Source organism: Bufo bufo, chromosome 2 (assembly GCF_905171765.1).
Source record: "Bufo bufo chromosome 2, aBufBuf1.1, whole genome shotgun sequence".
NCBI lineage: Eukaryota > Metazoa > Chordata > Amphibia > Anura > Bufonidae > Bufo > Bufo bufo.
This window is the reverse complement of record NC_053390.1, coordinates 342,769,953-342,784,079: the sequence shown is the minus strand read 5'-3', so window position 1 is coordinate 342,784,079 and position 14,127 is coordinate 342,769,953. Positions and strand designations below refer to the sequence as shown.

Genomic DNA, 14,127 nt, shown 5'->3' with positions numbered 1-14,127 from the left:
ATCTACCACTCCACACACACACACACACACACACAGCATGTAGCTAAAATTCCATAGAACATCAGCAACAAAACCACCCTATTTCTCATTTCCCCATAACTACTTAAGCCATATAGTTACCCTCTCTACAGCTTTTATAATAGATATAATAGCAGTAAGATTTTGTATAGAAAATTATTATAGACAGCTAGCAACTTCACATACTCTGGGAATAGTGGCACCTCGCCACTGAGAACAAAGACAGGGCCTTTGTCAGGGCTCCATCAATCAGACTTAATCACTGTCAAATTGACTTTTATAAATGTCTATAAATGTAAAACCCCTTTAAATATATTACCAAGTTTTTTTTTTACTTATATAACCAGTAAGGGACATGATAATATGCAATGACATTTGCTTCAGTCTTTATATACACTTCAGCCGTATATTATACTTCATATATATTTATAGGTGAGAAATAGATACTACTCATTCTTATGAAGTACGATCAGCACCTTCAATCCTTTATTTCAAAATTAAAAACGATTCATGGCTCGCAGGCCTATGTCTTTTAGAACGCCAAGTTGTATCCTATTCGGAATAGGATACAACTTGGCGTTCTCAAAGACACAGGCCAGCGAGCCATGATTCTTTTTTAACAAATTTTACAGCATTAGAGATTTTGTAATAAGATAAATTGTCACAAAAGTTTTGTAGAAAGAGGCATAAGTGAAAAAAAGTGACTTGTTAAAAATACCTTTAATAAATGATCAAGTGGGTATAGGTATAAATATACCAACTGTGAACAAGCTACGTTGGCCGAGAGGACTCAGTAAGGGAGTAGCAATCCCTTGGACAAAAAAACAAACATAAAGACACCGTCAGCACAGGGGTTATAAAAATAGGTAAACAGAGAAAAAAGGAATGAATAATTACTTAAAGCCCGGAGATGCGGGGCTAAAATTAGGCACTAGCTACCCCTAGAGTCCCTAGAGGTCTGCTGTGCCCAGGGCGACCCCCTAAAGGTGGAGGTTCCCTGTCCCCGTACCTAGTGCTAACAGGTCCCTGGAATTTCCTAGTTACAAACAGTTCCAGGAAATAATAACTTTAAATACAATGACGAATAAATGGTGCTCTATATGGATGTATGTCACCATTATTCTCAGGTGAGCAAAATCCGCTGGTCACTAAATTGTTCCCAACAGAAAGGTGGTCACCTTTCTGTTGGGAACAATTTAGTGACCAGCGGATTTTGCTCACTGGAGAATAATGGTGACATACATCCATATAGAGCACCATTTATTCGTCATTGTATTTAAAGTTATTATTTCCTGGAACTGTTTGTAACTAGGGAATTCCAGGGACCTGTTAGCACTAGGTACGGGGACAAGGAACCTCCATGATTCTTTTTTAATTTTGAAATAAAGGATTGAAGGTGCTGATCGTACTTCATAAGAGTGAGTAGTATCTATTTATGATCTACAAAAATATATGAAGAATAATATATGGCTGAAGTGTATATCAAGACTGTGAATACTGAGTCGGAGTGAGACTCTAAGGGCTGTTTCACACGAGCGGATGCCGTGCGTGACATCCGCTCCGTGAATGACAGCTAAGACCCGATGCAGACTGCAGAAGCACGGAGCATTAACATGATTGATAATGCTCCGTGCCTCTCTGTGATCTCTTTACTACGAAATCACAGTGACAACTTTATCTCCCTGTGATTTCGTAGTAAAGAGATCAAGATCAAGAGAGGCACGGAGCATTATCAGTCATGTTACTGCTCCGTGCTTCTGCAGTCTGCATCGGGTCTTGGCTGTCATTCACGGACCCGATGTCACGCACGGCATCCGCTTGTGTGAAACAGCCCTTAGGCTACTTTCACACTTGCGGCAGAGGAATCCGGGCAGGCAGTTCCGTCGCCAGATCCGACAAAACATTTGCCAACTGATTGCATTTTAAGACTTATCAGGACCCTGATCCATCTTACAAATGCAGTGCAAGAACGGTTCCGCCTGTCCGTTTGTCATACAGACAAACGGATCCGTTTAGATTTTTTTTCACATTTTTACCGGTCTGCGCATGCGCAAACCGGAAGGACGGATCCGGCGGTCTGGTATTTTGAATGCTGGATCCGGCACAAATACATTCCTATGGAAAAAAAATGCCGAATCCAGCATTCAGGCAAGTCTTCAGTTTTTCTGGCCGGAGATAAAACCGTAGCATGCTGCGGTTTTTTCTTTTGCATGATCAGTCAAAAAGACTGAACTGAAGACATCCTGATGCATCCTGAACGGAATGCTCTCCATTCAGAATCCATGGGGATAAAACTGATCAGTTCTTTTTCGGTATAGAGCCCCTAGGACAGAACTCTATTCCAAAAAAAGAAAAACGCAAGTGTGAAAGTACCCTAAGTCAGACCGTGGCGGATAACACGTGGGAGCAATTTTATTGTATATTTGCTTCACTCTTACCATCTTCCCAATCATAGTAATGTAAGGTCCAGCTTGCTGGTTCACAGCAAAGAAATCCAAAAGTCGCGTATACCAAAATATGATGTCCAGGCAGTAAATTATTCTGCCTGCTGTGTTCAGAGGTGAATGAGCCCAGCGCAGGGCAAAACCAACCACGAATAAAATAATAGCTATGAAGTCTGTCACATTCCAGTATTCATTCAGCCAGACTTTGACTTTCTGAGAGTATTTTCCTGGTTCTGACATAAATACCTAAATGAAGAAAATAACAATTTTGGTAAATACATGGGAAGAAATGTAAAGCCACAGATGACAATAAAATAATTATATGACATTAATCATTTAAATGATGGAGTTACTGAAAATATCCTAGAGCAATTTTGAAAAGTAAATTTCCACCCTCATACTTTGAGACAGTCAACAACCCCTTCATATTCTGGCGCTATCCATGCTTTTACATCCCGGCCAGATCTGACCATTGGCACGACACATCTGTTGATATAACATTATTATTATTTCTTGTTTCAGAAACTGGCAACCATGGTCACTGGTCATTTCACTGTTGTATATCAGTAATCAAGTAACAGTTTGCTGAAAACCTAATTCCAGTGTGATAACTAGAGATGAGCAAATTTCTGGAAATTTGAATAAGGAGAAATCAGTAGGAAGATTCGATTTGAGTCTGAATCAACTTGTCTGAATTGAAAGTGCTCCAGTTGCCCTGAAAAGGTATGTATGACACAATGGGGTCTCCTATCTGTGTATGCAACTCATTCAAGCTCTTTAATGCCAAGACATCATCATGGCAAGTGACAGCAACATATATGGCTAGAGGAAACGCATGGTTGGCAGTGTTAACAAACAGCCTCTTTAAAAACAAACTGCACTGACAGATTTTTTATGTTTTTTTTTAAAATGGCCTGGAAAACGCCATTTTGAGAAATTCAACCAAATCGAAATGCAAGAAATTAAGATTCAGATTTTATTAGAAATTTTAGAAAATACAGGTTGAATTCAATTCATTTAAAATTGATTCTGTTTATGAATGTATCAATATCTATTTATTTGATAAGTCTTGAATACTCATTATACAATTCCACTCTGAAAAGGTAGATACACAATATCACAAGCATGTGACCCATTACAGTAACATGACATAGAGCAGCCAAGGAAACATAAAAAAAATATTAGAATGATCTACTGAGAACTATGGAAATCACCGGCCATTGCTCTGACAATATTTAATTAAATCTGTTTGCTAGCATGTGCTGCCAACCCTGAATTAATATATTAGCGCTAAATTCACACTGTTTTTTCTATTACACAGGCATCCATAATATCACATGATGCAGCCCTAAGGGGATATTTCAACTTCATTGAACACTGTCACATGGAAGGTTTGAAGCATGATTTGCATAATAATACAAGCAATTACTCCAAGTGTGATCCTAGTGATAAGAATGGTGTGACCAAATAGTCCAGAGCAGAAGCCCATACCAAGCACCTGATATGATCAACAGTGAAAACCTCTGCATAATAACATGTCACACATTCTCAATCATTTGCAAACAAGGGAAATGTCTGAGAAAACAACAAAGTTTCAGTTGAATGTAATGTCTCTCACTTACCAATCTATTGCTTCATTCTGGAGAAACAGTTTTAATCCATATGCAAATGAGCAGTTAAGTGCACAAAGGCTCACCCAAGCCACTCTGTGCACCCTTGCTCTTCCTTCTTCTTCTGCCAGCCCCTCTGTCTCCATTTTCACTTACAAGACCAGATGAGATGACAATGCAGGAACCTGGCCCTATCAATCAAGGAGAGGGAGGAGCTGGCAGAAACAACAGGAGAAGCAAGGGTGCACAACGAGGTTGGGGCCACCCTCAGTGCACTTCACTGCTTTTTTGCATATGTATTTGTAGTGGCCTGGAGCAGGGGGGTACTTTGAGGTTTAAACAATTGTGGCCATTTGCCAATTTTCCTTATGCAAAGTTATAAACATCTTACTTTATTTCTCTTGAAAGGGTTAATTTATACTGTTTATTACTGTGTTACTGCATTTTATGTGTATGTTGTGATATACAGTGTATATCCAGTTTATTTACACTGTACTTGCAAGGCTCTGTGGAAAGGGTTCATGAATACTGAGAGACTGTTATGACTTTGAATAAGAAGCTGGTAGTTTTTCACAGTTGCCATAGAGTTTAAAGAAGAGCATGTTTTGGAGGGAAAAAGCCAGACGTTGTTTACCACCAAACCCACACAGACTGACCTTGTGACTGACTGTTTTTAGCTATGATGTAATGTCTGTAAACTTGTTTTTGTCTGGAAAAACTGCTGTGTCATTGCCATTGAGTATCATTAAAGCTCTAATTTAAGTCTATGAGAGATGGAAAGTGTTACAATGTATCTGTTTGTGCTGAGTTTCTCCACTCCACCCCTCCCACTAGAAGGTTCTAGTCTAGCTAAAACTGTATATAAGGAAAGCAGTCAGAGCCCCTAGTGTTCTGCAGTTAGGGAACAGTGCTTGGAAGAGGAGACTCTGCCAGACTGCATAAGTGACCAGAAGAAGACGCTGAGACGGGGATACGCTGCCACAGACACTGGATCACCAGCCTTGGACCAGGATACCAGCTTTCTGAAGAGGGAGAGGGATAGCTAGCTCAGGCTTTTCCTCAGCAACAAACCCTTCTTCTGCCAGGGAGGAGACTGGAGAAGCCAGCCCAATGCCTCGACAGTATTGTTTTGTACCTGAATTCCTTCAGTAAAGAAGCACCCTGGTTTACTGCAGACCCTGACTCTCTGGACTTATTTCCCATTGGGGTGCACCACGCCTTAGCATCCTTTCCGGAGAGCAGCAGCACGTGGTGACACCTTGACGGTGTCTGGGGGACCCAGCGTAGCGTTGGGGCCACCCCAAACCCGGCCACTGCATATTTAAAGAAAATTTTCTCCAGAATAAGGCCTCTTGCACACAAACTTATTTTTTCCGTTGACGTTCTGTTTTTTGCGTTCCGTATACGGAACCATTCATTTCAATAGATTCCCCCCAAAAAAGAAGGGACTCCGTATGCCTTCTGTTTTGGTATTTCTGTTTTTCCGTTCCGTTCAAAGACAGAACATGTCCAATTATTGTCCGCATAACGGACAAGGATAGTGATGTTCTAACAGGGGCCAGCTGTTCCGTTCTGCAAAAAACTGAATGCACACGGACGTCATCCGTATTTTTTGTGGATCCATTTTTTGCGGACCGCAAAATACTGAAAAAGCCATACGGTCGTGTGGAAGAGGCCTAAAGCAACAGTACTGAAGCAAAAGTACTGTATCATTGCATTCAGCTGAGCTGGCCCTACAAGGCATTGTGCCTGGTTTAACAGTGAATTTCCTATTCACATATTCTCTTTAATAAACTCATAGAAGTAAGTCCTGTTCTCGCCTTAACATTACTTCTCATAAATGTATAATTCACATATACAAAAAGTGGAGAGCAAATGTAGTTTCTGGTCTTTTGGATGAACTTAGCAATTGCAGGGGATTGTGACTGCTAGGCAAACAGCATCTGCAGCAGGAACGTTATATATTTATTAACTTCTTTCTGTTCAAAGTTCCTACCCTTATGGACACTATCTATGACAATGAAATAAACTCAACAAAAGAAAGCAATTGCCTTGTACAAGCCATTTTATGGATCTTAATTGGAAACAATTGTTTTGACAGAGCTGTTCAAAAATTAAATTAGACTCAATGGAACATGAGATCTCTAATGTCCACTGCTAAAGATATGCAAACATCAGAACAGACAAAAACTACTTCTCCAGTGTCACTTACTGTACATGGTTTATCCTATAATATTAGCTCAGCTTTGTCTGTTCCCCCTGGCCCAGCCAACAATTTAACATGTGTGCAGCGAGCCCGCAGAGGGAAAGCTGGTAGGAGGGGAGTGGTAGATGTGGCACTGAAAAGAATGGTAGTGGTTCACGGTGGCTGTCCTCACTATAACGGTACATGTGGCCATGCAGTGAGTGGAAGGCACACCCTTTCTTCCCTAGGGGAACACCCTGGGCTTTATGGGGCACCTGCCTGGTGTTAGGTGGGGTGCTCTTGATGTTAGGTAGATGGGTGCAAGCAGGACGGAACATGTAGGGGTCAGTGAATGGATGGTGGAGAAAATGACAAGACCTATTTAGTTGCAATAAAGAAGTCTCTCTTTACTGAATAGATAATGGGAGTAGTAGTTTATATAGCAGCAATAGGAACAGTTCTGGAGTATGTTACAGAGTAGAGTTCTCCCAATAGTTGTGTATAAGCAGCAACGATGATTGTAGTAATCCTCCTTGTCTCTCTCTAGAAACAATCAGCAATGTTCCCAAATAACCACAGGCGTGCAAGTCCGTTCACATGAACTCTTTCTGCAGTTCCCAGTTGCAGGGTGCAGATCTTAGCTTCGGATGTCCAGTCTGTCTCAAAGTGTGGTGAGCACCGAAGTAATACACCCTTTCCACAGTAGTAAAATCTTATTGCCATAAACGTGCAGTACCATACTGTCTGTCTCCAGCACGGCCTTGATGGTTCTAGACTTTCTGTGGATGTCTATTCTCTTTCTCTTAGGGGTAGTCTCTCAGTTAAGTTGTTCCCTGACAGCTGTTCAGTCTTGGGAATGGTGTTTCTTGGATGAGGATTCTCCTTTGGGCCTACTTGGCAGGATCTCACATGAAGATCTTGCTTCTATCTCTGGACAACTAAGACTCACTAACTAGCCAGAGCAGGTGGGACCAGCCTGTCTCATGGCAACCTGAGACTGTTAGTGTTAACTGTCTCTCATTCATACACCACCATTCAGCATATACAAACAATTAACTTGAAGCAGTGATTCACTGGGTCACTGCATGTGTGGCTGCTCCAACGGCAGATGTAATGGAAAAGAAGGATCCGTCATATTAGATTTCATCATGCTGGATCCTTTTTCTCACATTAGATCAGCCACCACCAAAGGTGTCCGGCAGCAATGTACTCTACTCTTTAAATTCAGAAAACACACATGCTTGGCCAATCATACAAGACAATGAGAGGAATCACAATCGATTGAATGTGGTATGGCCAGCTAGAGAGCAACTACAAAAAGTGTCTATTGCACTGGGAGGACCCAATGGAAGACATTTACTAAGCATGTTCCCCCAGAATTATGGCGTACAATGCACCAAAAGGTATTTGCGCCAAATATTTGAACAGTTTTTTCTAGAATTTCACCATAAAGAATGCATCATGCCAGAAATTAGTTATAAATGTCAAAGCCGGCGGGGCTATCAAATTGGCGCATATTACGCTCCATCTATCATCCTCTTATCAGCAGAAATGGCTTAAATTGTTGCGGACAATTAAGCCAGCTTATGTGGTGGTGTTTTGTGTAAAAAGTCGCATTTATGGCATAAAGATGCGACTTTTTGTCAAAAAGTCGCACTTATGAAAATAAAAACCAACCTGTTGTCGGAACAAGTGATAGGTAAGTATTAAAACAGGATGATATACAGTTGCAAGAAAAAGTATGTGAACCCTTTGGAATGATATGGATTTCTGCACAAATTGGTCCTAAAATGTGATCTGATCTTCATCTAAGTCACAACAATAGACAATCACAGTCTGCTTAAACTAATAACACACAAAGAATTAAATGTTACCATGTTTTTATTGAACACACCATGTAAACATTCACAGAGCAGGTGGAAAAAGTATGTGAACCCCTAGACTAATGACATCTCCAAGAGCTAATTGGAGTGAAGTGTCAGCCAACTGGAGTCCAATCAATGAGATGAGATTGGAGGTGTTGGTTACAGCTGCCCTGCCCTATAAAAAACACACACCAGTTATGGGTTTGCTTTTCACAAGAAGCATTGCCTGATGTGAATGATGCCTCGCACAAAAGAGCTCTCAGAAGACCTATGATTAAGAATTGTTGCCTTGCATAAAGCTGGAAAGGGTTATAAAAGTATCTCCAAAAGCCTTGCTGTTCATCAGTCCACTGTAAGAAAAATTGTCTATAAATGGAGAAAGTTCAGCACTGCTGCTACTCTCCCTAGGAGTGGCCATCCTGTAAAGATGACTGCAAGAGCACAGCGCAGACTGCTCAATGAGGTGAAGAAGAATCCTAAAGTGTCAGCTAAAGACTTACAAAAGTCTCTGGCATATGCTAACATCTCTGTTAGCGAATCTACGATACGTAAAACACTAAACAAGAATGTATTTCATGGGAGGATACCACAGAGGAAGCCACTGCTGTCCAAAAAAAACATTGCTGCACGTTTACAGTTTGCACAAGAGCACCTGGATGTTCCACAGCAGTACTGGCAAAATATTCTATGGACAGATGAAACCAAAGTTGAGTTGTTTGGAAGAAACACACAACACTATGTGTGGAGAAAAAGAGGCACAGCACACCAACATCAAAACCTCATCCCAACTATGAAGTATGGTGGTGGGGGCATCATGGTTTGGGGCTGCTTTGCTGCATCAGGGCCTGGAAGGATTGCTATCATCGAAGGAAAAATGAATTCCCAAGTTTATCAAGACATTTTGCAGGAGAACTTAAGGCCATCTGTCCACCAGCTGAAGCTCAACAGAAGATTGGTGTTGCAACAGGACAACGACCCAAAGCATAGAAGTAAATCAACAACAGAATGGCTTAAAAAGAAGAAAATACACCTTCTGGAGTGACCCAGTCAGAGTCCTGACCTCAACCCAATTGAGATGCTGTGGCATGACCTGAAGAAAGCGATTCACACCAGACATCCCAAGAATATTGCTGAACTAAACAGTTCTGTAAAGAGGAATGGTCAAGAATTACTCCTGACCGTTGTGCACGTCTGATCTGTAACTACAGGAAACGTTTGGTTGAAGTTATTGCTGCCAAAGGAGGTTCAACCAGTTATTAAATCTAAGGGTTCACATACTTTTTCCACCTGCACTGTGAATGTTTACATGGTGTGTTCAATAAAAACATGGTAACATTTAATTCTTTGTGTGTTATTAGTTTAAGCAGACTGTGATTGTCTATTGTTGTGACTTAGATGAAGATCAGATCACATTTTATGACCAATTTGTGAAGAAATCCATATCATTCCAAAGGGTTCACATACTTTTTCTTGCAACTGTAAATGAGCTAAACCAAAGGGTTTTGTAAGTAAATTGACATTCAACAAAACAATAACAAAAACATCCCGAGTCTTAGAAAAAAAGTCACGATTTACAGGTGGAAATGTCGCAAACATGCTTCAAAAGTCGCAAATATGTTTCAAAAGTCAGAAGTGTGGTCGAGCAGGGTTGGCTGAAATGGCACATTTTGGTTTTAAAAAGTTGCATTTATTGGTATTGGCGTTAAAATGTCAGAAATTGAGAGAAATTGGCAGATAATCAAGTTTATATTTTAAAAAGGTCACATTTTAAAAGTGGCGTGCACCTTTTTAAATATGAGGTGTAACAAATCACCACTTTTGATCTGTAATGTTAGTATTTTTTGGTGAAAATTACTCCATTATTGATCAACGTCCCCCAATATGTCCCACTGATTGCAATGGTAACTGTTATGTTCCTGCTGAGGCACTGCACCTAACAAAGTACAATTGATTGCTGGGGAACCCAGCAGTTGGACATCACTACAAACCTGTCTAACTTTTAAATTGTAAAATTGACTCCAAATTTCCAGCTCAATGTGTTAAGAACACTCACCTCTCTGACTTTCTCAATAGCATTAGTAAACATGTACGTAATGACCAGCCATTCTTGGACACTGGGCACTGGCTCCATCTTGACCAACACTACATATGTAAATAGCATAAGGAAAAGCAAATATGCCATCTAAAAATGATAATAAGAAACATATCAATAAATGCAGCTGAAATAATGGTTTGTAATTCTATAGCAGATTATTCAACGCGTGATGCCATGCTATAAAACTCTACTCACAGTGTGAAACCAAAACTTGACAATAGGGGCACCGTAGAACTCACAGATCTTTCTAGTTATGGGCAGGTTTCCATGTACATTAAGATTCTTTTCTTCAGCTAAATTATTTCCTCCCTTTTCAGCATCAAAGCCTTGCTGGGGAGAAAAATTATTTTTTCTGAAAAGTGAAAAACACTGAAGATTGCGTGCAAGCTTCAGTGAAATATGGGACAAACTTTACATAATTTCTGGTTTATCTATTGGCAGCTAAAGGAAGAAAATGTACAGTATTGTCATAAAAGTAAAGATTCTTCTTCTACTAGATAGGGGTTTCAAAGGACTAAAAACACTTAGTGCACCCTGATGGTGACCAGGTTTTGACTGAGCAATCATGTCACCATATCCTTTCATAACACTGGAAGTCAAGTTGTGCTGGGCCTGGGGTGGAGGGGGGTTCAATAAAAAAAATAATACTCACCACTACATGTTCCAATTTCACATTAGGAGAAGGGGTATCTACATAAAACCTGGCAAATTGGTGGAAATCCTGTGCCTGAGGTAGATGTGACATTTCTGCCTTAGTTTTAAACTCCATCATCAAAATGCAGGGTGGTAACAGAATGCCTAAAATAATCTGTAGAACACAGTATATGGTACAGCAGTCATAAATTGATTTGTATACATTCAGTATTTACTGCAATATATGAGTACGTGGGAGTATTATTAATTATTATGATCACTTAGACATGTCAACTGATTATATCATTGAATGTCTCCGAGTTAAAAGTCTCCAATGCCTTCAGAACATGCATGGATAATGTAAAATAATCACTTTGCATCAGAATATTAAAAAAGTGGAAAACTCCTTTAAATGACATCTGTGCCAACATTAAAAGCTAGCTTAATATAATTCAGCATGAAATACTAGTTACTTTTTCCAATTTACTGTCTTACAAAAATGCTAAAATTGTGAACTATTTCCTTTATTTCATTATAATGGTGCACCATGGCGTTTAACCTGTGTAGTAATGTGCATGTCCACCTATTGAGCTGGATAAGCATGGTTGCACATGCTCAGTTTCATCCTTGCCTCCAGCTGTGTCTGCTGTAAAAAGATGTGACAGTGACAGGGAGAGAACTGCCGATGAAAGGAAATGCCCCCTGTGCTGTGATAGGGAGAGAGCTGCAGCAGAAGGGACACCCCAGCTGAGCTGCCAGCGTGAAGAAAATCTAGCACAGTAATTGGAGCAATGGATGGGGAGACCTCTGGATCCATATGAGATAAAGGGCTGGTTCTAGCATTATTAGTAAGAGATTGTCAAGCACTACATCAGGGATGCTCAAACTGCGGCCCTCCAGCTAATGCAAAACTAGTTATGGCCTAACCCCTTTTAACTGGATCATATATGATCGACTAGTAAAGATCTAATCATTAACTTACCAGGACTGAATCCTAGACCTGCCTATTACTACAAGTAAAAGTTTATGCTAGACAAAAAGTTAGGTCTTTGCTATCACTTTCTAACTCGATACATGAAATCTGACTAGTTGCTAAGGTTAATAGAATATCTACTTTTGCTGAGCAACTAATTTCCATCAATATGCCAATGAATAGTAGACAATGATGAAACAAACAATTACAGCCTATAATTAGAACAATTCCGTATAAAAGTATATTTGTGTATATATGCAATATATCTGTGTATATATGCAATATATGACGACATAATAGTGACAATAACATGTCATCAATATATGTACTGAAGGAAGAGGAATCCATTGATTACTATGAACTACACCTTGAGCCAAGAGTTCTTCCTGATCTTCAAGCACCCCATCCACATGTCTGTTAGCAGCATCTGAGTGCATGTGTGGGACATGAATGGGCGCAAAGCAGATGACACCGCTAGTTTTAGGCATGTTGAGTTGCTCCAGTTCTTCAGTTCATATGTCAGAAGTTTCATTGCCATTTGCTCGTTCCTTTTGAAAGCATTTTCTAGGAGGTCCAGAGCGAGTTGGCCAAATTCCCTGAGCAAAACAAGGTACAAGTGAAATGTTCCAATATACTTGTATACTTTTCATTGTTCTCCCTATGACCATTTGTATAATAATTTATGCAATTAGTTTGTTTACTTAAATTTCATGGGCGAGATAGGAATAACCACAGTACCTGCTGGACAGGAGTAGGCAGAGTCTCAGAAATGGCTCAAGCAGCTGGCACTCCGTGACTGCGATAGCATTGAATGGGAGCTATGCAAACAGCACAGCAAGTTACGCTGTTTCCGTAACTTACTGTAGTTATTCCTATCTTGAACATTTATATGCCTTTAAAGGGCATCTATGAGTAGATTTGTATTTATGAAGCTGGCTGACCTGTTACATGTGCGCTTGGCAGCTGAAGGCATCTGTGTTGATCCCATGTTCATATGTGCCCACATTTCTGGGGGGGGTGAAATTAAGTTTTAATATATGCAAATGAGCCTCTAGGAGCAATGGGGGCGTTGCCTTTACACCTAGATGCTCAGCTCTCTCTGCAACTGCTGTGCCCTCTGAACTTTGATTGACAGGGCCAGTCAGTGAAAACATCATCACACTCAGCCCTGTCAATCAAAGTGCATGGGGCGCAGCAGTTGGAGAGAGCTGAGCCTCAAGGTAAAATGGCAATTCCCCTGTTGCTCCTAGAGACTCATTTGCATATATTAAAACATAATTTTTCTCAGCAATGCAGTCACACATGAACATGGGACCAACACAGATGCCTTCAGATGCCAAGCACACATGTAACAGGTCAGTCGGTGTCACAGGTACAAATCTGCTGACAGATGCCCTTTAAAGGTCCACTTAGAAACTTCTCATGTCTAAATGTTTTAGTGAAATTTCACAGGGGGCTCCAGTAAAGACGTTCTTATACACTTATAGGACATAGAAACAAGAGTTTTCTTCATGAGACTTTTTTTATACAAAAAAAAAATGTATCAAATCACTGAAAACAATGTACCCCATGGCTCAGTAATTTTTCCTCTATCCTATGGCTATAAATGTCCCTCTTAGATCACGTACTTTGAGTATTTCTTTAACTCTTCCGAGGTATCATCAATCATGTTGCTCTGTTTTGCCTCATGTGCCATGGCGCGGTATAGTTTGCAGGCAATTACTGCCTTTACCATAGCTTCTTCTCCATGCTGCCAGAAAAACATAGCCATATTTTGTCTCTTCATCAGCACGGCCCAAACCAAGAGGTCATTGTAGGGATAAATAAAACCTGCTAGCTCAGGTTCCTTAGTGGAACTCATCTCATCCTTGGGTTTCTTCTTTGACTTTTGGGTGCATGTAGTCTTCTCCTTTAAATAAAACATAATGTTTAGAGACCATACAATGGAATTCTGGACATTAATAGAGCTATTCTTTTATGATATATGTATAGAGATATGTATAAAAAAAATGTTTTAAAAAAACTATAACAGTGTCTCAAACAAACAATCTTCTAAGCTGATATCTTATTTTAATTAAGTTAATTTTACTTGGCTGCAAGATGTCAGCTGAAAATATCGTTCAGGATTGCAGAGATAAGTGCTACAAAGTGGGCCAACAGTCAGCTTGTCTGATGAACTACACACTGAATATGATCCAGCCTCCATATTCTACCAAACCAAAAATCAATAGACCGCTGAGGAAGGTCCACACGGACCAAAACGTCCGGTCGAGTACTGATCGAAGAAGCGGTTTTGTGATTACT

General features: G+C 40.1%; 1 protein-coding gene across 3 annotated transcripts in view; it reads right to left on the bottom strand.

Annotated features, from left to right (window-relative positions):
* The window catches only part of TRPM6 (transient receptor potential cation channel subfamily M member 6), a 262,839-nt gene that overhangs the window by 151,073 nt on the left and 97,639 nt on the right, over window positions 1-14,127 (bottom strand). For all 3 annotated transcript variants that reach the window (XM_040417069.1, XM_040417070.1, XM_040417071.1), the window contains 6 exons: window positions 13,452-13,732; window positions 12,191-12,419; window positions 10,870-11,025; window positions 10,413-10,547; window positions 10,176-10,304; window positions 2,457-2,708 (listed from right to left, as the gene is read on the bottom strand). In XM_040417069.1, coding sequence (XP_040273003.1) covers window positions 2,457-2,708; window positions 10,176-10,304; window positions 10,413-10,547; window positions 10,870-11,025; window positions 12,191-12,419; window positions 13,452-13,732 — 1,182 coding nt within the window. The remainder of the gene's footprint in view (window positions 1-2,456; window positions 2,709-10,175; window positions 10,305-10,412; window positions 10,548-10,869; window positions 11,026-12,190; window positions 12,420-13,451; window positions 13,733-14,127) is intronic.